At 34.2% G+C, this 25,127-nt stretch overlaps 1 protein-coding gene across 2 annotated transcripts; it reads left to right on the forward strand.

Annotated features, from left to right (window-relative positions):
• Positions 1-4,470: 4,470 nt before the first annotated feature.
• Positions 4,471-22,585, forward strand: LOC138306964 (calpain-5-like). Of its 2 annotated transcripts, none has more exons than XM_069247563.1 (13): positions 4,471-4,536; positions 8,053-8,236; positions 9,121-9,252; positions 9,734-9,939; positions 10,467-10,653; positions 11,516-11,709; positions 12,018-12,095; positions 13,122-13,302; positions 13,931-14,050; positions 14,339-14,535; positions 14,972-15,108; positions 17,687-17,823; positions 18,100-22,585. In XM_069247563.1, exons 2-13 carry the CDS (start codon positions 8,054-8,056, stop codon positions 18,292-18,294), a joined length of 1,947 nt encoding a protein of 648 aa, XP_069103664.1. In that variant the 5' UTR covers positions 4,471-4,536; position 8,053; the 3' UTR covers positions 18,295-22,585. The 2 variants fall into 2 exon arrangements, with proteins under 2 accessions (XP_069103664.1, XP_069103663.1); XM_069247562.1 differs by lacking the exon at positions 4,471-4,536 and adding an exon at positions 5,747-5,856.
• Positions 22,586-25,127: the final 2,542 nt, after the last annotated feature.

A 25,127-nucleotide genomic window follows, 5' to 3' on the forward strand; every position in this document is an offset into this window, starting at 1 on the left:
AGAAATTTCGCTACACTCCATTGTATAACAAATTGATGGATGGAGATCATTCAACATATGAAATAAAATATCTATATCCTTGTCTGGTGGCCATATGATAAAACAATCATCAAGGAACCTTAAAAAATTATGTTTAACAAATTCACTAAAAGTATTTCCGAACTTAACTTCAATTTTAGAATAAAGAGTTTCCTCTAAATATCCCAAAACCAAAGTTGCATACGTGGGTGCTACTTTAGTACCCATTGCAGTGCCTTTAATCTGTTGGAAAAAGCTTTCATCAAAAGAAAAAGCATTACGTTTCAAAACAATTTCCAAAGCTTTAAGTATGAATTCATTACTAAAGCGAGAATCGATGCTTCCTCGTTTTTTGTTCAACCAATATTTAACCGCCTCAATACCTAGGTCATGAGGAATATTAGTGTAAAGACTCACTACGTCGAAAGAAACAAGTGTACAATTGTGTTGAGTCTGCCGAGGTAAACGAGATAGAAAGTCAAAATCGTCTTTGATATAACTATTCACACTTTTGCATAAAGGTTTTAAAAGAAGATCTAGAAAATGACTTAAACGTTGAGTCGCACTGTTTGGTCCACCAACTAGGGTCTAAATTTCAAATCTGTAGGATTTTCAACCTCAACATAAATATCATTCTGTTCTTTGATAGCTTTTCCTATTAAACCACTTTTATGAATTTTAGGAAGACCATAAAAAAAAACCTGATAAAAAATGTTGACAAGTTCCAGGTTCAATAAATCTATTGCTGATCCCGTGGTGTCGAAATGTAAGACTCCTAGATGCGGTACATGTCCAATTATTATTGAATGTAGTACATATGTTTTTAAAAATGGCTTGCATTTTACTGTAAAAGCAAACATGAATTGCAAATCGAAGTGGTGTATACTTGTATACTACAAGATCAATTTATTCAAAAATGGTATCATGAAATTGACAGTTCCTAGCGAGGACAAATGTATTCTTAAATAAGTCTCAATTCAATTTTGAACCATACCTTTTGAAACTGAATCATTACCAACGTAAAGGCTGTATCTCTATTTGCCCACTTTTTATAATCTGATAATTACCAGAATGTTATGACAAGGGTTATAGTCTATTACAGAGTAGTAAACCTGGATTTACCTATGTTTTACCTGTGAATTTCACCTGTGCTACTGTACTTATTCCATAAGGGTATCATTAAATGCATAACATGTAGATGCATGACAAATTTATTACATGGAAACATCTATCAAAATGTTACTCGTTTTGTCTTGTTATGTTCTTGATATTTTTATGTTAATTGAACACATCAAACATAGCATTAATATTTGGTAGTAACTTCAAAAGTACTTTCTATCTTTTTGAAAAACATATAATATATACATACATACAACTACATTAAATATCATCTACATATACACGTAAATGCTACCTAGAACAATAGTTTATGGACTTATTGGTAATATGTATCATACATTCTATAATATATATGTAGCCTCTTTTCATTAGAAATCACCTTTTTGACAATTTTACTGAAATACACTGCAATATATCGTCATTTTTAAGGCCCCATTGTACCGATTTGCCGATAAAAGTCTTACATTTACGTTCATCATTGGACAGGTGCGAACTATCCGAAGTAGTATATATTATAAAAAGTCATCATTAGCTATAAAATTACTGTATTTCTGGGGAACTTGCGTGTTCAAACTTTCATTTTCTCATTGTTCTTCAGTTATAGTATAACATTCGCATTCTCTCAAACAATTTGCAGTCTGCAGAAGTCTATCTTCTGTAGAAATGCTTATGTTTTTTAAAGTGTGATAAAAGTGATGCGCATTGATATATATAATACATGTATTATCAAATTATGCAAATTTACTTAGTTTTGCAGGTTACTGTAAACAAAAGATATCTCAATTAATCCAAATATTACATTCTGAATAAAAAGTATATTTAATTTATTAATATCTCATACTAAGTAATTATTCAATGGAGGATATTAAATTGCCAAAATATCATCCTAGATGAAAAATAGCTGGATTTTCTCAATGTCTAACATACAAATATATAGAGTACATGTATGTTTGACTTTCTTGTTACTGTAGAATTGGAATGTCGGGACATCAGTAAAGTATGATATACAATTCATATATGGAATACAACTGTATATGAAATAATTAATTAGATACATGCATATTTACATGTGTATTGTTACATGTATCATCCTATAAAATTGAACAGTTTCTTGTGATATATTCTCTACATAAGTACACATGCCAACATTACAAGCATTATTGTCTTGATTGGGTTCTCCTAATAACGACAGATGTAAAAGTTTTTTATGATTTGAACTAATTCTTGAAATTGAAAAAGTGGGTAAAAAATAATTTGCTTTTCCTGTGGCACGTCTCTTAAAACTTGGATACAATTTTGTTCTTTATTCTTATCTCAATGTTGAAATTTACAAAGATGTAATATAAAATATCATGCAAAATTTTCTGTCAAAATGCATAATATATATATATATATATATATATATATAGTACGGTACTATATATATTGATATCTCTCTATTTCCCCACTTTTGACAAACTACAGGTAAATGAATACAGGTAAGCACAGGTAAAAATTATTATGAAACTGACTATAATTGGTTTTCCATTGTTCTCCTATACCAACACTGTTGTTTGTTCTCTAAAAAGTGGGCAAATGGAGAACACACCAACGTAAATATCTGAGTAAATTTAGAACTTCTAATTTAAAATTCCCTATAGAGACAGGCAGATGGAATAACATCCCTCGCGAGGAAAGGTTATGTCCTCTCTGTACAAATTGTGTTGGAGATGAGTACCACTATCTATATGTATGTAATAATGAAACTGTTGTAGCATTACGAGAAATTTATATACCAAGCTATTACTTTACTAATCATAATTCTCACAAAATGAAAGGAATGTTACCTATATGCAATACAGCTCTATTAAGTAAAGTAAGTAGTTTTAAACTATATAAGGAAAAATAGAATTGTTAGTTTCAATGTATCTAAATTAGTCTATTGATGACTGTGTCCATCTATTATTTCCTTCTTTATTTTCATTTTTATAATCATTATTTTTGTTCCTTTTGACCTCTTGTTGCATATGTGCATATATCCTTAGTGAATAAAAAATCTTGAAATCTTGAAAAAAAATCTTGTATATCGATTAAAATTTGAAAGTGACCGCACGGTCTGAAAAGATAATTTGTTTTGCTCAATATCTCAATATTTTGATTATTTATTTTATCAAAAATAACTTCTTTCTACCACATGACGTTGATCGTATTACGGTATTGTGATAAATGTATCTCAATTAATTCGACTAGCATCACACAACACAATGTTTGTAATGATCAATCATCGGTGTGTACGTACGTTAAGCATCATATCCTTGATGCTTTAATCTAGGATTTCATTAACTTTTACGTAAAATTTCATTTTACAGTCACAAACTTTGCAATTCACAATGTATCACAGACACATGCTAAAGAAAATATAATTTATTAAACTTATTCGTCGCTGAACTCCTCGACAAAAAATCCTAAGCATTCTGTGTAGATTTTCTTTCATAATTACGCGAAGATACCTGCTATTAGAGCGTATTTTAGAGTATTCACACAAAGTTAATCATAAAAAAATCCTTGATCGGCTTTTTCTGTGACCGTCGATATAACTGTATAAGTAGCATATCAGTTATATAGTACAGCTATAAGCCACAGACTATTATGGCGCCAAACGTTTAATTTCAGTTAAAAAAGAGTTAGAAAATATGCATAATCGGGTGGTCAGAAAATTGGACTTCGATATCGACGGCTTACATGTACAGATTACGGTCGCGCGCGGCACGGAGAGATTTCTACACGTGGTTATAAAGCCATTTCCAGCATAAACTGAAATCATCATTTCTGACTGCACAAATCCTTTAACTATGTGTGTAAAAGATGAAAAATTGGACACAAATTCACGCGGAATCCATCGTCAAGGATGATTTTGACGGTTCTTGAACCAGGGGGAGTAAAACGGAAGGAATAGAATCGATATCATAATCGAATGCGGGAAATTGGTCCAAAACGGTTCTTAATCGAATCGCAATGCCCTGTCATTTATCATTTGAGGTAAACTTCAACTTTCAATTTATGGTGTCTGACATATCTAAATAATTTTTAGATATTGTTCCAAGTTGTTTGTCCATAAATGCCACAATTTCCGGTTATATATTTATAGATATAATTGCCAATGCATGAACGAGGACGGAAGTTTACATGTCGATTGTGTGAATTTCGGAAGGAAACTACAATTCACTATCAGGAATATCGGTGTATGTTAATGGGCCAGATCTGTATACATATGTAGATCTAGATCGATCGTTTACGTTGCCTCGGTGTCATCTGATGGACTATATTACAGCATCGACTGTACGTAAAAAAAAAAAAAAAAAAAAAAAAAAAAAAAAGAGAGAGAACCAAGACAACACGAGGTGACAACAAGTTTTCAAGGTACAGTACACACATACAATTATAATTCATGTACGTTAAAACATGTTCTAATGTGTGTGGTAGTTAGTATAGATATCCGCTATCATTGGTACAGTAGTATTATCTGTTCTTTTTCCAATAAGAGAGTTAATTATATCGTGTAAAATTACTACATTTAGTAGTTACTTATTGATACTCGTTGTATTTTTTATGCTAGAAATGTATTTTCACTTTTAATATGATGCATTTTTAAAGTAAATTTTGGTTATTAATATAACATAATTACTAAAAATCGTTTGGTTTCCATCTGCTAAATATATCTGAAAGACAATTGTATTAGTGATATTATATATATTACACTTAATCAATAGAAAAGATATATCAATGCAAAAAGAATTGCAAAATTGATTCAAAAAATGATCTAAAAGGTAATTTTTCATAAAACTTTATTATAAAAATCCATTTTAAGTGAGATTAAAGTGTCACATCATTCAGCAAAAATATTTTATGGGAAAAAACTGTAACAGGAGGGACATGATTAAACTGATTTAATAGGAAACCGTTGACATAGTTACCAAATGCATTTTTTTTAAATGTTCTAATTTTGACATACTGATCTATGGTAATTGTCAAATAAAAATAAAACTCAAATATATGCCTAATTTCATATTAGTGAGACATTTTTGTAGAACCATTATCGATGGTTATAGTACAGGTTTTGTAAAGACAATTATTTTGATTTAAATATACATGTATTTGATTTGTATAATATATACTATATGAATGGAATTAGACATACCTACTCTAATTAGGGTCCGGCTTCTCCCGTAAATTAGGAATGCTAAATATATTTATAAAATGACAGCAAATTGACTATGATGACGAAAAAAAATCAAAGTTAAACTTTATGATAATAGAATAACATTTCTAACAAATAATTTACTGAATATTGCAAAATGATGAAAATGGTTGTGATACATTTGTTTCTAAATAGTTACCTAACAAATATATTAGTTAGACTAAATTTAATATTTCAAAGACAATGGAACATAAATCTCAGTAAAGTACAGATTCATCTTCCCAGTCTGTTTTAACAGAGATTTTGACAGTTTACATCCCTGGTTTTTTATGTAGTCCTACCCACGAGAGAAACTGCATGACTGAGAACATAGATCTATTCAGAGCACATTTAGTGGTGTGTGACCACAATTTAAGTCAAATAGAGTAGCCTCCCCTGAAAGGACTTAGCGACAGTGTACACAATTTTCCTAAATGAAAACCTGTATCTTGTCCCGGAGTTGTATCACCTGGTTTGGATGAGCGCTTTGTGTCCGGGAATAGGTAAATATGTATTGTGTGGTATTTAGATATAGTTCTACTACACATTATACATGTAAGAGATCACTTAAGTTCAGCAGGCAGGAACGAAGTGGGCTTTGCGCCAATGTTTACATGTATATGGTGTCATTTGGCGCGTTAATTAGGTTAGATAACGATACTAGGCCTAGTCATCCACAGACGATGGCATTCATTCCAATGAATGTGCACCTTTATGTAGCTGTTCTATGTATGTGAAATGTTACATATTGTACAGATGAAGCCCAATCGAGCACTATAGACTGGCAGAGACATCTGTCTAATCCATATATACATTTTGTAGGCCTACATGTAAGTTTTAGACTAGCATGTACAGAGACCGGACAGAAGTATTAGGACAAACGCGTCATGATATTTACCTCTAAATTGAATCCACTTCGCAGGCGGGCTTCACGTCATACTAAATGTCATCTGAAAGATGATATTTGCAAATGTTGTTGCAATAAAAATTAGTTACGTCGTCTGCTGACGGAATCACATGAATTCCCAGAAATTGCATGGGTCGCCATGGTAAAGCAGTAACAACAGGCTTAAGAACAGCAGTTGCAGTGATGATGGAAGGTGGGATTAAACAAACAATTGTTGCAGATAGGTTAGGTATTCAAAAATCTACAGTTTCTGATACTTGGAAGCGACATGTAAGACGAGGAAACATTGAAAATGCACATCGATGCTGAAGGATGCCATGTTTGACAGATCATGACCAGAGAAGGCTATTGAAGGTTGTGCGTAGAAATAGAAGAAACATGTTGGATGAAGTCAAATTATTAAATTTATGACAACAGGTTGGTAGTAAAACAATTGACCGGATTGTAAAAATTCAGGGATATACCGTAGACGGGTAGTGGAAAAAACGATGGTTGTTTGTAAAGTCAATTTGAGGAAACATTTGTCATTTTGCTTTGATAAAAGAAATCTGACTGTAGAAAACTATTGGAAAGACATTATTTTTTCTGATGAAAGTCAAATTGTGATCGGCAATGACAACAGAATTTTATATGGAGGCAAAAAGATGAAGCATACCGGCCAGCTTGCATATGTCTCTGGTCACACTGGAAACTTTCCGACTATATCTTTCAACAGGAAAATGCTCCAGTTCACAAGGCTCTTGTTGTGTCTGATTATTTTACAAACCATGTTATTCCGGTTCTAGAACGGCCCCCACTAAGTCCTGATTTAAATATCATTGAAAATGTGTTTTTAAAACTTAAAAACATAAAAAAAACCTAAAAGCATTGGTCAACAACATCACTAATCAAACAGAGCTTTTTGACGCAATATAAACCAGGGGTCAAGGGCCAGATCACCAAATATTAGGTCAGTATCACAACACATATCCTTTTTATAAAGAGTTTTATTTTCCTAGCGAGATGTGCACATGATGTTACGGCGACCATTTTGCCCAAATACTTCTGTCCAGTCTCTGTAGCTATCAGTACATTATGGTTTTGTGTGGCTTTGAAGTTGAGTGTTGCTCACTATTTAATTTTAAAAGAAAGTTTCTGCTGTCATGTGATTGGTCAGTTTTTTCTCTTGAAGCAGAAACATACAACAACCAAAGTTCTTTGTAGGTTCATCTGATTGTTTTACCATCAATATGTAATATTTACATTTTCACTGCAGTCCCACTATGTAACCTTAACCAAGGGCAGTTGGCAGTCGTATAGACAATGAACTTCAATCGCTTATTATGGTGTCATTATCATTATGACATAACAATTGGCGTGCCAGCTATCACGGAAAACAGCAGTTCAAATGGCTTTTCCATCCTTGACGATAACGAATGATAAATTCATTATAGATGCAAAATCCCTTGGTATTTCGAGATAAAATTGTAACCAAATGTGATTATAAGCATTGAATGTCTTTCAGTTGGCATTCATAGCTAATATGAATGCTAACTGAAAGACGTTCAATGCTTAAATAAACATTATCGTGATTAAGATAAGAAAACTGTTGAAAAACGATGGTTTGATTCTAATCCCCATCACTACATCAGTCACTAGTCAGATGCTTCACTGATTGAGCTTACCTGATTGACGCAGTTAAATCTGTTTTTACCAATATCAAACTTTTTAGATGTTATCTTCTAAATCGTAGTATCGAGAGCAGTGTACTTCTTCTGAGTCTCATGTCCTAACATTGATCATTATATTACAGGATGGGCATCCTCGGACTGTTTGACTCAGCCATTCCTTACAAGGGCCAAAAATACAAGGATTTGAAGAAGTCCTGTGTCTCCTCTGGTACCCTGTTCACCGACGCAGAATTTCCACCCAAAGATTCATCACTGTCATATACTCCAGACAAAGTACCACGGGATGTTCAGTGGAAGAGACCTGGGGTAATTAAGCTATTTCACATTTATGCAGATGCATGCAATAACTGTATTATATCTACAATGTAGCTAGTTGTTACTTATGGTACAACTGTAAACACATATGCAGTAACATTGGATATTGCCTGTTCATGTTATGATGTATACCTGGTACAGTATGTAATTATGATAATTTAATATTTTTGTTTATTTGTCATATGTCTGTATTTGGTTTTAAAAGTGAACAGCACAGAAAAGTATTCAATTTCAAGTATCTGTTAACATGTAACAATGTCAATATTGATAGCATTATGATAGTTTTATATAGCAAAACATAAATCTGTGAAGTAATTTGTAATTGCTAAATGTATTCAGGAATGAATTACTTGCTATGGTACATGTAAAATCTGCCTGACAGTAATATTTTATATCAAGTATGCAAATTAGAATTAAGTTATAAAACATGTAAATTATAATAATTAAAGATGCTCCACCGCAGACAGAGCATAAATGATACTCATCGTTTGAATAATAGTTAGTGTTTAATTGTGTATAAAAATGTCTAATTAACAGAAAAAATAATAAGGAATATATAGAATAATCTATTTTGCTTTTGCCACATATGCAATCAGTACTCCATTTCATATAGGCCAGAGTGCCATGGATTGTTTTTGGGATGCAATTATTATTTGTTTGTATTCTTATCTTGAAGTATTAAAATAAGAAGCTCCAACTTTTCAATAGTAGTAATGGTGTAAAGAAAGTAACTTTTGCAACTGAAGACAAATAATAAATTGTCTGCTCCTATTATTGAGAGAGAAAAAAATACCGTTTATCAAAGGTGGAGCATCTTTAGATTAAATCAGTTAACAGATCAGCATAGTAAACTGAATGTTGTGTTTTCACTTTAGGAGATTTGCAGTGATCCAAAGTTCTTTGTAGATGGCGCCAGTGCAAACGACTTTGCCCAGGGTGAGATAGGAAACTGTTGGTTTGTAGCTGCCTGTGCCTGTATCGCTGAAAACTCTGGTCTGTGGAAGAAGGTAGGACAAAAGTCGCATGTGGATATAGTCTAGGATGAAAAGAATTTGAAAATGATTGCTTTAGTGAAAACATTATATCATTACTATTGTTTTCAATGTCCAAAAAATAATTCATGCCTAAGCATTATATTAGTAATTTAACCATGGTTATATTTATAGGGATTTTTAGTTTTGGTCACTAAATGTCTGAATAATGTCTGATATTATTCTAATGTCTTAAACTAGGGGGAGATAATTATGCTGAGTTTTGTGCCCCAAACATAACCACGACAACTAATAATGATAAATGATGCTTAGCACCTCAGTTGAGCTTTTTAAGAGTTAACAGGTATGATGTACTTCTGTTTGGAAATGTTTAGATGAGAGTTGGTATCAGTGCTGAGATTTGTTTGTAAGATAGGTTCACATGTACAATAAGAATATGACATATTTGCTGACTGTAAGACTATAACGTACACTGACTATCATGTGTTTGATACAGATTGTCCCCGACTTTGAAGGACAGGAATGGATACAAGACAAAAATCAGTATGCAGGGATTTTCCACTTTCGTTTCTGGCGTTGTGGGGAGTGGATCGATGTTGTGATAGATGACTATCTCCCGACGCGGAATGGCAAGCTCATCTACTGCCACTCACCCGCCAAAAACGAGTTCTGGCCAGCCCTGCTCGAGAAAGCATATGCCAAGTAAGACTCAAACATATATCCTAAGTAAACGTTAAAATTTAGCTTATTATATTTTACATCTTATTTTCAAAAATATAAATACATCATGTGAAGTTGCCTCAATCATTTGATGAAGTTATGGTGCATAATATTACTAATTGTATATCATTTCAACTTTAGAAACTGCTCCTTTTTGGACAGACGAACTGTCGGACGAGGTTAATTGATGTATCAGGTTTACTTCTGGGGGAGAAACATTACATGTATTTAATATTACTACTCAACAGTATAGATTTTTGGACATCCTTGGGAAGTTTGATACACATTTAAACACTTATACCTCAGTTATTTAGTAATGTTATAAACTGTTTTTTTTAGGGTTATCTCTCTTCATTGGTGATTACTGATTTAATAAATATGGCACAAAGCATTTTTGTAGGTTATCTATTTCCAGTATTATTTATTTAGACCAATTGATTGGAGTTAACAGCTTCTCTGTTCTTGGGCATGGTACAGGGTATATCCTATCTTTATTGAATTCATTGTAGGCTATTTGGGGATTACCAGTCCCTAGAGGCTGGGCTGACACGAGATGCCTTGGTTGACATGTCTGGCGGTGTTGGAGAACAGCTGGACATGACAGATTATAAGACAGAGGAAGAGAGAATGGAACTGTTCAGGATCCTCAAACAGTCTTATAAAAATGAATCCTTGATGAGTGCCTCCATCGCAGCAGTATGTATAATATACCTTCATGCACAGTGAACATGCACACTACATATTTTTATTAATTTCTGAATTCTCCAGCATTTAATTCCCCTAAAGTTAACCTAGATTAGTGGTACTGTTTACACATACAACTATAAACCTTGTGATCAGTTAGATAGCCAAATGCTACATGTATTAGTATACATCTACACTGCAGTCCCACTATGTAGTTCTGTACCAAGCACATTCATATAGTCTATAAACCACAGCCGCTTGTAATGATGCCATTATCATTGTGACGTCACAATTGTCGACCAGCGATCACGGGAAATGTTCAAATGGCTGTCCCATCCTTGACGATAACTAAAGGTTCATTCATTATAGATGCAAAATCCTTTGGGATTTCATCATAAAATTGTAACCAAATGTAAAAATTAGCATTGAACGTCTTTCAGTTGGCATTCATATTGGGCTAGGAATGCCAACTGAAAGACGTTCAAAATTAAAATGTACTGCAAGATAAACGGTATACATTGAACCCTCAATGATCTGAACACTTGCTTTCACAGACCATATAAAGCTCCAGATTGCAAATTTTCCGGATTGCTGGATTCTGTATTCTTTGTCAATCATCAAATCTAATTCCTGACATTTCCATCTGGATTTTGAGTTTTCCGGACTATCAGAATCCAGACTATGACAGGTCCACTGTACATGTACTAAATGTAAACATGGTAAATCACTGACCGTATGCTACTTTATACTTACAATGTACAGTAGTTCAAGTGACAAGGAAGATGCCATTTTGTTTTCTGACGTATCACATGATTATAATTCCATGGCAGTTAACAGTGATTGTACGTTAATGTCATTTTTATTTCTAATAAAGTCTGGCAATGACATGGAGGATGAACTGGACTGTGGACTCATTAAAGGTCATGCGTACAGTGTTACCTCTGTCAAGGACATCCCCATCAGTACTTCCTCAGGTCTCTTCTCCTTCTTTAAAAAAGAGAAGATCCACATGATCCGCTGTCGGAATCCCTGGGGCGGAACAGAGTGGAAGGGAGCATGGAGTGACGGGTCAGTCAATAATATAGCTATGTCAAAATAGTTTCCTACAGAATTCCAGGTTGTTACATTTGTATGTCCAATTGTAATGCAGCCTCCATGATTTAAAAAATAAATATTAGGAAAATGATATCATAGGTTAATCAAACCTCTCAAGGTGAAAGATTTCAACTTTGATGATAATGATATGACCTCATACCTTAATTCTCACACCATTGCTTGATGACATCTTGATAGTAAATGTTTCTCATCACAGTTAATTTCCTGACCGCTAGCCACAGAATTTGTGAGCATTTAGAAAAATCAAATTTCTTTTTCAGTTCCAAAGAATGGGACCAGGTCAGTGACTCCATGAAGAAGGACATTGGCCTCACTGTGGACGATAACGGAGAATTCTGGTGAGTTTTCTCTGTGTCAGTGTAAAAGATGACTCAAGCTTGACTTTTTAAGGCACTTTTTTATAGAGATTATTGAGAAGCTGTATAATGATTGAATAAGTAGGATTAGGACCGAGCATCAACACTAAGAATTCAGGGCCAGCTTCTATTCTATGAAGAATTTTTAGACTGTCAAAAGAATTAAAGACATTTTCTTACACTAAGTATGTACATTTTTATAAAGACATTTTCTTACACAAATTTTGTACACTTGATACTAAGTTTAACCAAAACCTGTCTACTTCAGAATCTGAGATATATATGTAACCCTGGTCAATACTAGCCGCAATACAACGCTCGGCTAAAGAGAACTTCTCTTTAGCGCGATCGCTTGAGTGTCAGACTAGTAATCCAAAGGTCCCGGGTTTGATCCCTGGCAGAGGCACTGGTATTAAAGTTATTGTAAATCCTGCACCCTGTCACATTTACGCCCATGTAGGGACTTGGGAATGATACTTCACGATACCTGCACAGGAATCGGTGTGACCCCTGGAAACTCGAGGACGAGTTGTTTCCTACAGGGAGAGTATGTAACCCTGGTCAATACTAGCCGCAACACATCGCTCGGCTAGACAGAACTTCTCTTTAACCCGATCGCTTGAGCGTCAGACTAGTAATCCAGATGTCCTGAGTTCGATCCCTAGCAGAGGCAGGTATAAAAGTTATTGTAAATCCTGCACCCTGTTACATTCATTTGGAACAGAACTGTAATACATTGCTATTTTCTCGCTATCTTGGACAAACTGTCAACTTGCTAAGAAAACATGTCCATGCATGCTGTAACAGGATAGTATATACATACCATTTGGTCACTTTCATGACTTCCTTCACAAGTTCTTTTCTATGTCAAATAATTTTATAATGCTTTCAGGATTTTGTCTTTTGTTTCCAGGATGTCCTTTGAATATTTCTGTAATATTACTACACAGACATTGGTCCAGTATATACTACTGTTTTCGGGATTATCAGTAATTGTTTTGTTTTCAGGATGTCCTTTGAAGATTTCTGTACTTACTACACAGACATTGGAGTATGTCACATTATCAACACCTCGTTCTTCTCCCTAAAGAAGACGTGGAAGGACGGCGAGTTACTGGGGGAGTGGAGGAAGCCGTCACGGAGTGGAGGGTGTAGTAACCATAAGGCCTCCTTCCTAAAGAATCCTCAGGTAAACCTCATTAGTCTGTGTTGGGATATACAGAGTTATCTGCCCTGATACTGATTGTTGTGTTATATGTTTCTGAGTGTAACATCATATTTTTCAGGGAAAAGCTATTTTGCTTAGTAATCAAAGACATTATAAACCACTTCTAAACATGTGACCAGGTACATGTATTCAGTCCCACCATGGGCTATCCGTTATGATTTTGTTCCTTGGTATCAAGTTACCACACATATACACATAAACATTTTCGCTGCTTTGACAAGAAATGAGAAAATTATATATATAATAATTTTAGCAGTTTGAAAATTCTGCGATAAAGGTATATAAGGCTATAAAGGTATATATAATTTATCCATTTCCCAAATTGTTTTGTAAATCAATTATTTGCTACCATAGCAATATCTTGTAATACCGCAAATAAATCAATGTATCCAGTTACTAAAACAGTATACTCAATCATGGATAAATTTATTCATCTGGTTATATGGAAAACTATTTTGATGTTCACCTCAAGGTTACACTGATAATTTTATTGTATAATTGCTATGTGATTTCCAGTGTTTATGTACAGAATTATTCCATTTAGATTTGACGCTATGACTGTTTCCTTACTTCCTGTTATGTCCTTCAGTTTGTGTTCGAGGTAATGAAGGAGGAGGACGAAGTGTTGGTCTCCTTGGAGCAGTTTGATCGTAGAGTTAACAAAGAGGCTGGAGAATCACAGTTTACTATAGGCCTCACGATACTTAAGGTATAATAGTTACATGGATTTATATTATTGCTGTTTTGTTAGCCAACATAGTCTTTTTTTCATTTTTTTCTATTTTCATTTTTTTTTCTATTTTATCACCATTGATCATTAAACTTTCACCATTTATTGTTAAAAAAAAAAAAAAAAAATATGACTAATATTTGCACATAATGCCCAAAATGTCATATGGTATATTGTTGAATATCAAAAGAATTGAAAATAAAATCTGATCCACTGTATTGAGTGTAATAGTACATGACTGTGAAGTTAATACTGGTATCTTTTCAGACCGACCTGAACAGAGTTTACAGAATGCATGACTCTTTACGAGAAGCACATTCCTCGTCCTTTGTGAAATCTCGAAGTGTAATGACCAGGGCTAAGCTCAAACAGGGAAAATATTGTGTGATTCCATCGACCTTTGACCCAGGCTTTGAAGGAGAATTCTTCCTTCGCATATATGCCAGTAGCAATCCAAATTTAAAGTAAGTTTGTAGGGAAAATTTACTACCATGTTTATAATGGTTAACCGTCCTAGTCCAAATCTACCACTCTTCAGGCTTAAAAAGTACCCCTCCAAATATTCGATTTTTCATTTTGATTCACATACATTGCTTTTAAAATATTTTATTGTTAGTAAAAAGGTACTGTACAACATATATATCATAGAGTTTGATATAGAAACAACTACAAAGTACTTAACACATCAATCCGTCTCTATATCTGACATAAGCCATTGGAAAGTTCTACTGTACAGTTAACTTAAAACTTAGTTATCCAAGGACTTTAACAACAATCAGCTTTAATAGACAAGTTAATAACCCAATATCACTATGTATATGTATTTGAAGTTCATTGTATCTGAATGATCTATTTTAATAAGGGGACTATAAACTGTATCATATGTATTTTATGTTACAGAGAGCTGACTCTGGACGAGCCGGACAGAAACAGTGGTTGTTGCTGTAGTCCTTTCTACATGTGTAAACCCTACAAGTCCGCTATACAAGTACTCATTAGTAGTGGGGAGGGCCTGGAGGGCAAGGATCTCGACAGAAGTAATACCACGTTTTATTGTCAAATGGTCAAAGTTATTTTATACAAAGTAAGATTATCTATATTGTGTTACAAGTAATCAGAAAATAGGGAGGAAGTTTGTTGACGGACATGTCATGGTCCTTGTTCATTAACAGTTGATAAAGAGGCCTAATGTGGGGGGCTTATTACCGAGTCATATTACCGGCAGAATACTCCTTGGTGAGTTAATGGTGAAGCATTGGCATTAGCTTTACCCTGTTCGGTGTAAAACAAATATATGATTTAGTGTTTTAGGTACCACAGTACAATCTTCTAAACAAAACGACCATTTTGAAAGCGATTATCATTTGCTTTTAAAAGTTGCTAATGGCTGAGCCATGTAGCTTCATTAAGATGAGTGTTGGACCCATCTCTGGCGTGCGCATCTGCTGACTTCCGGTATTGACATTTCGCCAGATCAACAAGCAATAATCATGGCACTAACTTGTTCATATTTATTACACTTGTCCATGTGGTTCAAATGCCTGGTTTTCTGCCCCTCTGTGCTTACTTGTCAAGTCTCCTTCGTCATCAGGTGGTCGCCAACTATCCATCAACCCTAAACCAAGACATCCTCCAGTTGGTGAGTCAGTAGTGGTGGCCAATCCACTAATCGATGGATCCTGACTTCCATTCCAAGTCTCGCCCCCCCCCCCACCCCCCTTTGCGAACAGCCATGCCTTCCATCCTTTCTCTTTGCAGTCTGGTATTAGATCCTCATACTTCAAGTTCTTCCTTCCATGAGCCTCTTCACAATTTTCTTCCCGATGTACTGTTAGCTACACACTACAATGATAGTTTTGGACTGGTTTGATAGTTTGATACCAGAACCATGTCGGGACGTAATGTAGTCTCCACTACAAGCCGTCCATCCAGGTTCAATTTGAGCTCCCTGTCCTTTCCTCTATCCATCAACGATGTTGTAGCTGTCTTCTTCTGCTCCACTGTCTTACTCTCCCTTACAAAGATCTTCATATTACCAGGTGTTGACCTTGGACGCTTCCTTCCCCTTTCTTCCTCTACAATGATTGCCAGCTCGCGTAGGACCTTATCGTGGCGCAATCTGTACCGGCCTTGTGATAACGATGTCTGACACCCTGTCAAGATGTGGGCCATTGATCCCTGGCTCCAACAGAGCTGACATGATGGGTCCTCAATAAGCATCCACTGATGAAGATTTGCTGGGGACGGCAGTGTGTCATATACAGCCCTTCACAGGAATGCTATTCTGTACTGGTCCTTCCTCCATACTTCTGACCAAGATAGTTTCTTGTTTGGCATTTCCCACTTCATTCACGCTCCTTGCTTTCCCAGCTTTTGCCTTTCTCTTGTTCTCCTCTACCCGCCTGACCTCGCTCTGAACCATCCTACACCTCTCTGGCATTGATGCGTTTTTCCACTGTTGAAAGTGTTGCAACCCTAGTACTTGCCTTCCGCTGCACGTGATCCCAATTACATCGTGTAGTTCAGCATTCTTTCAGCCTGGTTTTCAGAGGTTGATGCTGACCACTTTCTTCCTGTCCTTGTCTGGACACCTGCTCCGTTGACTTTTGCATCTAAGGAGTCTCGCAATGTCATGACTACACGGCACTTCGCTACGTTGAACTCCTCTACTATGGATGAAAGTGGTAATTGCAGTTGATTGGATTTCCCATACAATCCTACGGAAGTAAATCCTGGTGGGACTCCAAGCCATCGCCGCAGATAACTGCTAGCTGCTCTCACCAACCCCTCAACTTTCGTCACTGGGACCTCGTAGATCAGCAACTGCCACATCAGCCTCGGCAAAATCCCATGTTGGTATATCCAAGCTTTGTACTTCCCAGGTAGTCCGCTTCCATCCACCTTTTTCATCCATGATTTTGCCTGTGATAGAGCAATCTTAATTGATTTGTTATCTGCTAGTGACTCATCAAACTATTTCCCTAAGCATTTGGTTGGGTTGTTGACTAGTGTTGGGATTTCTTGGTCCTGCACCTTCACCGTTACGGTCAGGTCGTCCCGGTCAGGTCGCCCTTAAAGCCTCTCAAGGGAGGTTGGTATATTCCTGAGTCCATCCTTGGACCTCTCGCGTCCCTTTCGGCGGCCTTGGTTACCAGGATCATTCCCATGGTGAACAGGATTGGCGATATTGTACAACCTGCCATGATGCCCTTCTCCAGTTGTTGCCACTCTGTAGTCAACTGTCTTTCCAGTGTCACTGGTCTTTACAAAATAACAAATAGAAATGGGGTTTTCATGATGCATTTTCTGTATTAGCGTGTTTCACGGTTGGTATATGGCTTAAGACGATGACATAGTTTTTGGTTGCTGGCAGTAGACTTGTTGTACAGTACACGTCTGAAAATAAGGCACATACTTTAGCGGGGTATTCAACACACGTGGTTCTTAGGTAACATCGGATTTGTAGGATAGAACTTTTTGAGATGAAGCAATCAAAAAATATTGTTGCAGTGGTTTTACATGTCATACTGCCATAATTCTAGTTATAATTTTGTTTAGGGTTTTAAAACTACAGAACCCATACATAGTTCATTTTGATTGTGACTGATATTTCAGAATCCGACCCGTTTGTTGTTGTCCGTTGTGAGAAGGAGAAAGTGAAGACCCCTGTTATTGCTAACGACCTCAACCCTAAGTTTGATCAGAGGGTCACATTCTACCAGAAAACTCCAAAACAAAATATCACTCTAGAGGTATGTATCGACTGCACTCTAGTCATCAATTATTTCCTTAAGTTGAATGATTGACACCGTTCAAAGTTGTGTAAACTACCTTTCCATGTATTAGTTGCTCAACTGATATTGTTGTTCATGTAAATTAAATACAAGCAATTTTGTGTTTAGGAACAATCTGAAAAAAGTGTTTTCCATATAATTACCATTAACACATTTGTGCCTATAAGTACATCATTATATAGAAATCACACAGACAGACCATATCTTGATATTGTGATTTTTGTATTATTTTAGGTATGGAACCACAATCTTATAAAGGATGATTTTATGGGAATATGTACTTTGTCAATGACACAAAGAAGTTCATTCAAGGGAGGTAACAAAATGATAGGTTTACCCTTAATGGGTAAGGGTAAGGAGGCGGCCATGCCGACACAAGGTCGACTGTGGGTCAATGTTTTGTATACAACTTTACTGGACACAGTGTGACTGTGGGTCAGTGTTTTGTATACAACTTTACTGGACACAGTGTGACAGTGGGTCAATGTTTTGTATACAACTTTACTGGACACAGTGTGACTGTGGGTCAATGTTTTGTATACAACTTTACTGGAAACAGTGTGACAGTCAAACTCTAGACAATGTCAGCAAATCTACTGGACACCGTGTGACTGTCAAACTCTGGGCAATGTTATCAAATCTACTGGACATCTACACTGGACACTGAACTTTGATCTCCGGACAACTTTACTGGAAACAGTGTGACAGTCAAACTCTAGACAACGTCAACAAATCTACTGGACATCTACACTGGACACTGACCACTGATCTATGGACACTATGATACAACTAACTTACTGTACACAGTATGACCACCAACATCTGGATAATACATAACTCCTTAAGACACATATGGACACAGTACACAACTAAATTATTGATACTGCTATTACAGTTGACATACTTTGACCACTAAGCATTGTGTACAACTCCTTGAGACACATTTTGACCACAAAAATCTGGACATTGTGTATAGCTCTATTTGACTTATGATGACCGCTAAACTCTGAATAGTGGTTTTATTTTTTTATATATGATGTAAAGACTTGACGTAGGATGACACCACCAGATATACTTTTTAAATTGACACATTTGTTTAATCTGAAGTAAAACCTGCTGATCATCATTTTAATTAACAGTGTTGATTCTACTCTTAGAACCGCTTTACAAAGTTTGGTATTCTATTTATACTCTGATATTATCAAATTAATCACTTCTATGGTAAACACTTTTTTATCCTTTAAGAATGAGTTTGATAGTCGCTAATGGAAGGTGTTATACGTGTAGCTTCTGATATTCAGTTAATACTTTAAAATGAATTAGTCATTGATAATACTACGACTAGTGTTATTAATAATAACCTATAAGTGCCTAAGAGTGTTCGTATCATGGGCTGGATATAACTTCTTGATTGTGTATTTACAAATAATCAAATTAAAAGTGCCTTCCTTTTATACTTGTGACCAATTACTTCCTTTTATCTGCTGATATTCTTCAACATTCGTCAATAAATCTCTAGGAATATATTCTGAATTTTATTGTAACAATATGTTTTAAAGTAACTGTTGTTTATTGTTTCTTAAAAAGTTGGCAAATAATGTGTAGCCAAAAACTGTTATCATATATGTTTCTTTACACAAATATATAAATAGTTAGTACTTCTTGATTTTTATCATGCACAATTCATACAAACAATGTGATTATTTATTGTTGCTAAATTAGACATGTTTGCTATATACAGAGTTTACGTTGATTAACACTAGGATTCTGAAAATCTGCTGATAACTTTACTGATAGAGTTTTACAGGTGATTTTCGATAAAAAGTCAACTGAAACTGCTTTTATTAGTTTATATGAGAAACAATTTCCCTTCCCAGTGAGACATGCAATTGTAATGTTTTAAATCTTTAAATTTCATCTTTGTAAATAATAAATGTTATACATTTTTTTTCCAAATATCATTGAACATTAATTAATATATGATTGTGCGTTTATGTATAATATATAATCTTACAACTTGTCACAATATATGTTGTGATATGAAAAGCTAAGCCTGTGATATTTGATTGTTTAAGGACAAGGGTGATTCCCTCGTACATACATCCATACCATTGAGTCATTATCTTTATCACATTGATATTTCTTTTACTTGGAAATCACCCAAGGTCGCGTGCTTTAAATTTTACCATTGGACATTAAGAAAGGTTCAATATTTGGTATATCAGTAATGAAGTTAGATTTGTTGATAATATTGCTAGTTTTATTTCTGTTTGTGTTTTTTTTCTGAATGATTCCTCATCTTGTGTTACTAAATCCTGCCAGCTGTTATTTAGGAACGTTTGTGTTCTCAGCTAGGTACACATATAAACATTGTCCTTTAGAATGATTTTATTTGCTCAACCCAAATACAGTATTCTAACATCATGGCTTAATGTGTCATTGTTTCTTTTGATGATCTGTTGCCAATGTATCAGTTAGGATGCCAGGTTCCTTTAAACTAAAACGTCGCTTCTTCTACATTTAATATGTGCAATTTCGCTAAGTGCCATGATGTAGCTGTTTTATGTTTCATTCTTCTTTTAATGTTTTATACAAATTATTTAACATGTAATATTTTAAGAAGAAATGTTAACTTCATGGTAAAATAATCTTTAAACTAGTAGTATTGATATTGAAAATTAAAAGTATATATTTAAACGGCGAAACATATTTATCTTGTATCGATATTTTTTGTTTTATTTTGTTTGTTATCTAATAAAAATTGTTTCTGGTTCATGCTTTATACTTATTACGCTCAATTTGATTAATCAAAATTAAAAACAAAATAATTTTCGCGTGAGATTGTGTATTTCGCAACCGATATCAAATCAGTTGTCGCTGAAGTGTGTCGGTTTACGTATCCTGTTGAGACATGGCATAATGTGCATAATACCGCTGAGGATCTTTACCTATTGATATTATATTATTAGTAATGATGGCTGCTTCTTTTTCTGTAATTATACCATACACACATGAATCTCTTAATACTTTTACAATTATAGCATTTCATTAACATTGATCTGTAACTGTATTTATAATTTTTTGCATTATTGACACTTACTATTTTATAGAATTTTTTATCATTGATCTGCAATTGTATATAGAATTTTTTGTACCATTAACACTTATTATCTGATAAAAATATTTTACATGATCCCTAGGACGTAGATAAATCCTTATTCGTCCAACAAATCCTTTAAAATGCAGGTCAAGTTTGACATCATATTTAACTTGAACAATGTAATATGTTTTGTTGAATTTTTCGGTCGATTCTGTTTTGCTGAATTTTGGCTCAATAATTAGAAACACAGCATGTCTCCTTGTTCTTTGTCCCAACATGCTGGTGTATTTTACATTAACCACATTGATGGTAGGTTTATATATATATATAATTTTTTTTTCATGAAATTAATTTTACTTAATAACGATTACCGACAAGGGGAATGAATAGTTTAAATTATAGAAGATGAATTTAAACTATCTCTTAAAGGAAGCAACATACAGTATGGTATGTAGAAGGAACAACAATGAAATCTGAAACACTAAGTTTGTAATTCATGTCATTGATAATTTTGTATTCTTTGGTAATGATTAAACAGATTTTGTGAACGTCTTTGCTGTGGAATAATAGTAAACTTAGAACCTCATTTAGAACCTGTTCGTGCTGTGATTATTTCGAGCAATATTGATAATTGAGGTATCAATATACAGAAAATACTATGTGTACATAATCTTACTTTTCAATCGCAGAATCCGCCAAATTTTGCACAGTTACAGGTATATAATTAGGATATTCTCGTTCATCAGCATTTATTTTAACATTATATAATTATTAGATTGGGATATTTTGGTGTTGGGAAATTTTTGCGCTTTTGCGTCAAAATAAGGTGGTTAAATTTTGGTGTGTTAAAAATTGGCAACACAACAGCCATTTTGTCTATATATGTAGATCAACTGATCACGTGATTGTGTCTGAAGGCATATTGATAACCCTTCTGAATAATTTCTTCAATAAGAGTGATAATCAATCGCATATCTGTATATTGTCACAAAAGAATGATAATATTGTAGAGGTTATGGTATTTTTCCGGTTGACGTAGCATATCCTGTATGCCCGGGTGTACATTTTCATATTAGTAATGCATCGGGGGTATAGTTTTTGATACTATTGCAGTCAAATTTTGGTGTGTCAAATTTTGGCGTTTTCCTATCAACTGCAAAATATCCCAACTTACGGTATTCTAGCACGGATTATTAAGATAACGCTTGGGAAACGCAATATATTTATATTAGTATTTTTTGTGTGTGATTGAACATTGATGTACTATTTTCAAATATGTTTGTAACAATTTTCAATAATCTTTTTATTCTTATTAGATACTCTTACATTTTAGTTGTAAAAAGATATAGAAAGTGTGTTTTAATAACCAATATGACACGTGCTATTTTTGTTTTATTATCTTTACCTATTTATATCACTTAGTATTTTTGCTACAAATTAACCTTTTCTACTTCTCTGTATGTGCTAGACTATTGTACGGAATATAACTGTTGTACATGTTACAATATTGCATTGGCAGCACATCGTTTAGATTTGCAGCGGAGGTGATAAAAAGTCTAGTCCCTAGCGAATTTTCAGGAATACATTTATACCTATGGAAATAAATAACAACACATATGAGGTTGCGTTCCTGTTATATTTACAACATTCAGACATAAAATCGGGTATGTCAGTAGGGCAAACATAGACATGTTTTTGTTCAATGTTTCAATGAACTCACCAACTCGTATAACCTCAATCCATATTCATCATATCTAATATTCACCTGAACTGCTTGGCTTTATGTTGTGGGCAACTATAAGGCTCAACATGTAGATTTTTACACCAAACTTAAGTTGTTTGGATATAAGTTAATCACTTGAGCGACAGGTGAAATCGAAAACAAACTATTTAAAAATCGTTATCTTCATTTTCTGAACCCAGATTTCACGACTTCATTAGCATTATTATTCGGTTATTAGTAATTATATTTTCTAAAGTGAAATAATTTCACATTATCTTGCATTCATTCTAGCTCACCTAGATCTGAAGAACTTCTTCCTTGCAATTAGTTGTCTAAGAATTTTCTGTAAGCTACAAATGTATAAGGACCAATGGGTTTCTTGTTTAAAAATCTTAAAAACTATATCATCTGTCTGTCAGATGAGTTCAACCAGTGTTCAAACGTGTCGGTGTCATGGATCTGAAAATCATGATACAAATATTCCTCAAAATTATAATACAAACATACCTCAAAATTATAATACAGATATACCTCAAAATTATAATACAGATATACCTCAAAATTATAATACAGATATACCTCAAAATCATAATACAGATATACCTTAAAATTATAATACAGATACCTCAAAATCAATATACAGATCTAGATATACCTCAACATTATACAAACGGCAGATTGCTATTTGATAAATGGGAATCTGTGATAAAATTTGATTGCGTACCAGGTGTAATAATCTGTTATTTTTACATTTTTTTTAATCTTGGAAGATAAGATGTTACATTCATTCTTTTTGTATTTGCCACAACCAAGCAAAAAATGACTTGTTATTCGAACAACTATGTATAATATCTTACATACGTTAGTTACAGCACGGAATTTAAACATTGCAAAATTCTTGTTTTTATGCCTTATGTATGTTTAGATGGAAACATACCTACAGAAATCACTTTACAATTACTAATTACACTGTAAAATGTTAAATGAAATTGTAAACCACACCTTGACTTCATAGTTTGACCGTATATAATCATTTCAATGTACCTACATTAGTTGTAATTATAATGTAATGCACTGCCGAAAATCATTTTCAGCTGTTTTATATCTGTACAGATTTTAATTCTCAAAATGTTGGTATATTTTGGTGGTGAATAGCATATTAAACGCTTTTTAAGAATCATACGAATAATAAATACTGCGCATACGAGATGGAGGACCGTTTTGGTGAATATTTTATGTTGACACCCACACAGGGTCTGTTGCAGGTTTAGGTAACACTTAGGTAGTGCGATTATTTTCATTTGATGATTTCATCTCTCACCATTTATTATTATATATATATAATTGAAATATCATTTTCGTTCGTGAATAATTAAAAGATACAACCAGAAAAAATTTTATCAAATAAAACGATCATTCATTTTTAGTCTACTAACATCAAAGATATCGTAGGATGTAGCATTATGAGAGGTGAAATCAATATATAATAAAGTACTCATCATACTTGGTCCACATGTCATCCAGTAAGTAAAACAGAATGGTTGTTCACGAATCAATCATCAGAAAGACAGGATAATCATATCAAATCACCACCACATGACGTAATTATAATTCAATGCTATTGAGAAAAAGCACTCTTTTATTCTATATTTGGAATGGCTAAGCTTTGCAAGGGATCACATGAGTAAGATTTAAACCGGCCGTAAATTGGGGGATTGTCAATTCTATAGATAGTATTGGAAAACGATCACCAACGTCGTCTAGGGCGACTACTTAAATAGTAATGTCTCCTCCTCGACTCATTCATACGGGCGTCCGATGGCCAAATAAATGACTGATTTCCTCTGAATTAGGATAATAGTTCACTAATGGGTCTTATCCCGCATATTGATTAATGACGCTTTTTATCTGTTGTCCTTTAATAAGTAATACAGTGTTTGTTTAATCATGTTAACGGCGTTGCTTACATTTGATATATAATCTATGGAGCTGAGGTTGTAGGTTGCGCTCCTACTCCACACTCCTACCTCCACTCAAAGCCCAGTCATACACACCCTCTGTTTAACCATTTATCAAGATAGGCAGTCTAGACAAGTGTGCCTCTGCCAACATCTTATATGACCACTAGAAGTGTAACTCCTGTAGTATTACAATTGTTTGAGATGGGTTTTTTTATGATTTATTGATTTAAATGATTTACTGTACTCAAAACAAGAATAATACAGAACTTTTACTTCGATTGTGTTAGAGGTTTAGCGATATAAATTCGTGAAGCGCATATTTCACGGTTTCATTATAACGGCACATCTTCTCCTCTACATGTAACACCACTTTTGCATAACAGAGGTGAAACTCAAAATAGTGTCAGGAAAATCAGATACTTATTCGCGATACAGAAGTTTTTAATTTCCCTGGGATGTCATTTCCAATTTTACGATT

The sequence above is a fragment of the Argopecten irradians genome, chromosome 14 (genome assembly GCF_041381155.1).
Source record: "Argopecten irradians isolate NY chromosome 14, Ai_NY, whole genome shotgun sequence".
In the NCBI taxonomy this organism is placed as follows: Eukaryota; Metazoa; Mollusca; class Bivalvia; order Pectinida; family Pectinidae; genus Argopecten; species Argopecten irradians.

Coding starts and splice junctions, on each gene's coding strand:
- LOC138306964 (XM_069247563.1), top strand. CDS start 8,054: ATGGGCATCCTCGGACTGTTTGACTCAGCCATTCCTTACAAGGGCCAA. Junction 10,654..11,515: donor TGAGTGCCTCCATCGCAGCA/GTATGTATAATA, acceptor TTTCTAATAAAG/TCTGGCAATGACATGGAGGA. Junction 11,710..12,017: donor AAGGGAGCATGGAGTGACGG/GTCAGTCAATAA, acceptor TTTCTTTTTCAG/TTCCAAAGAATGGGACCAGG.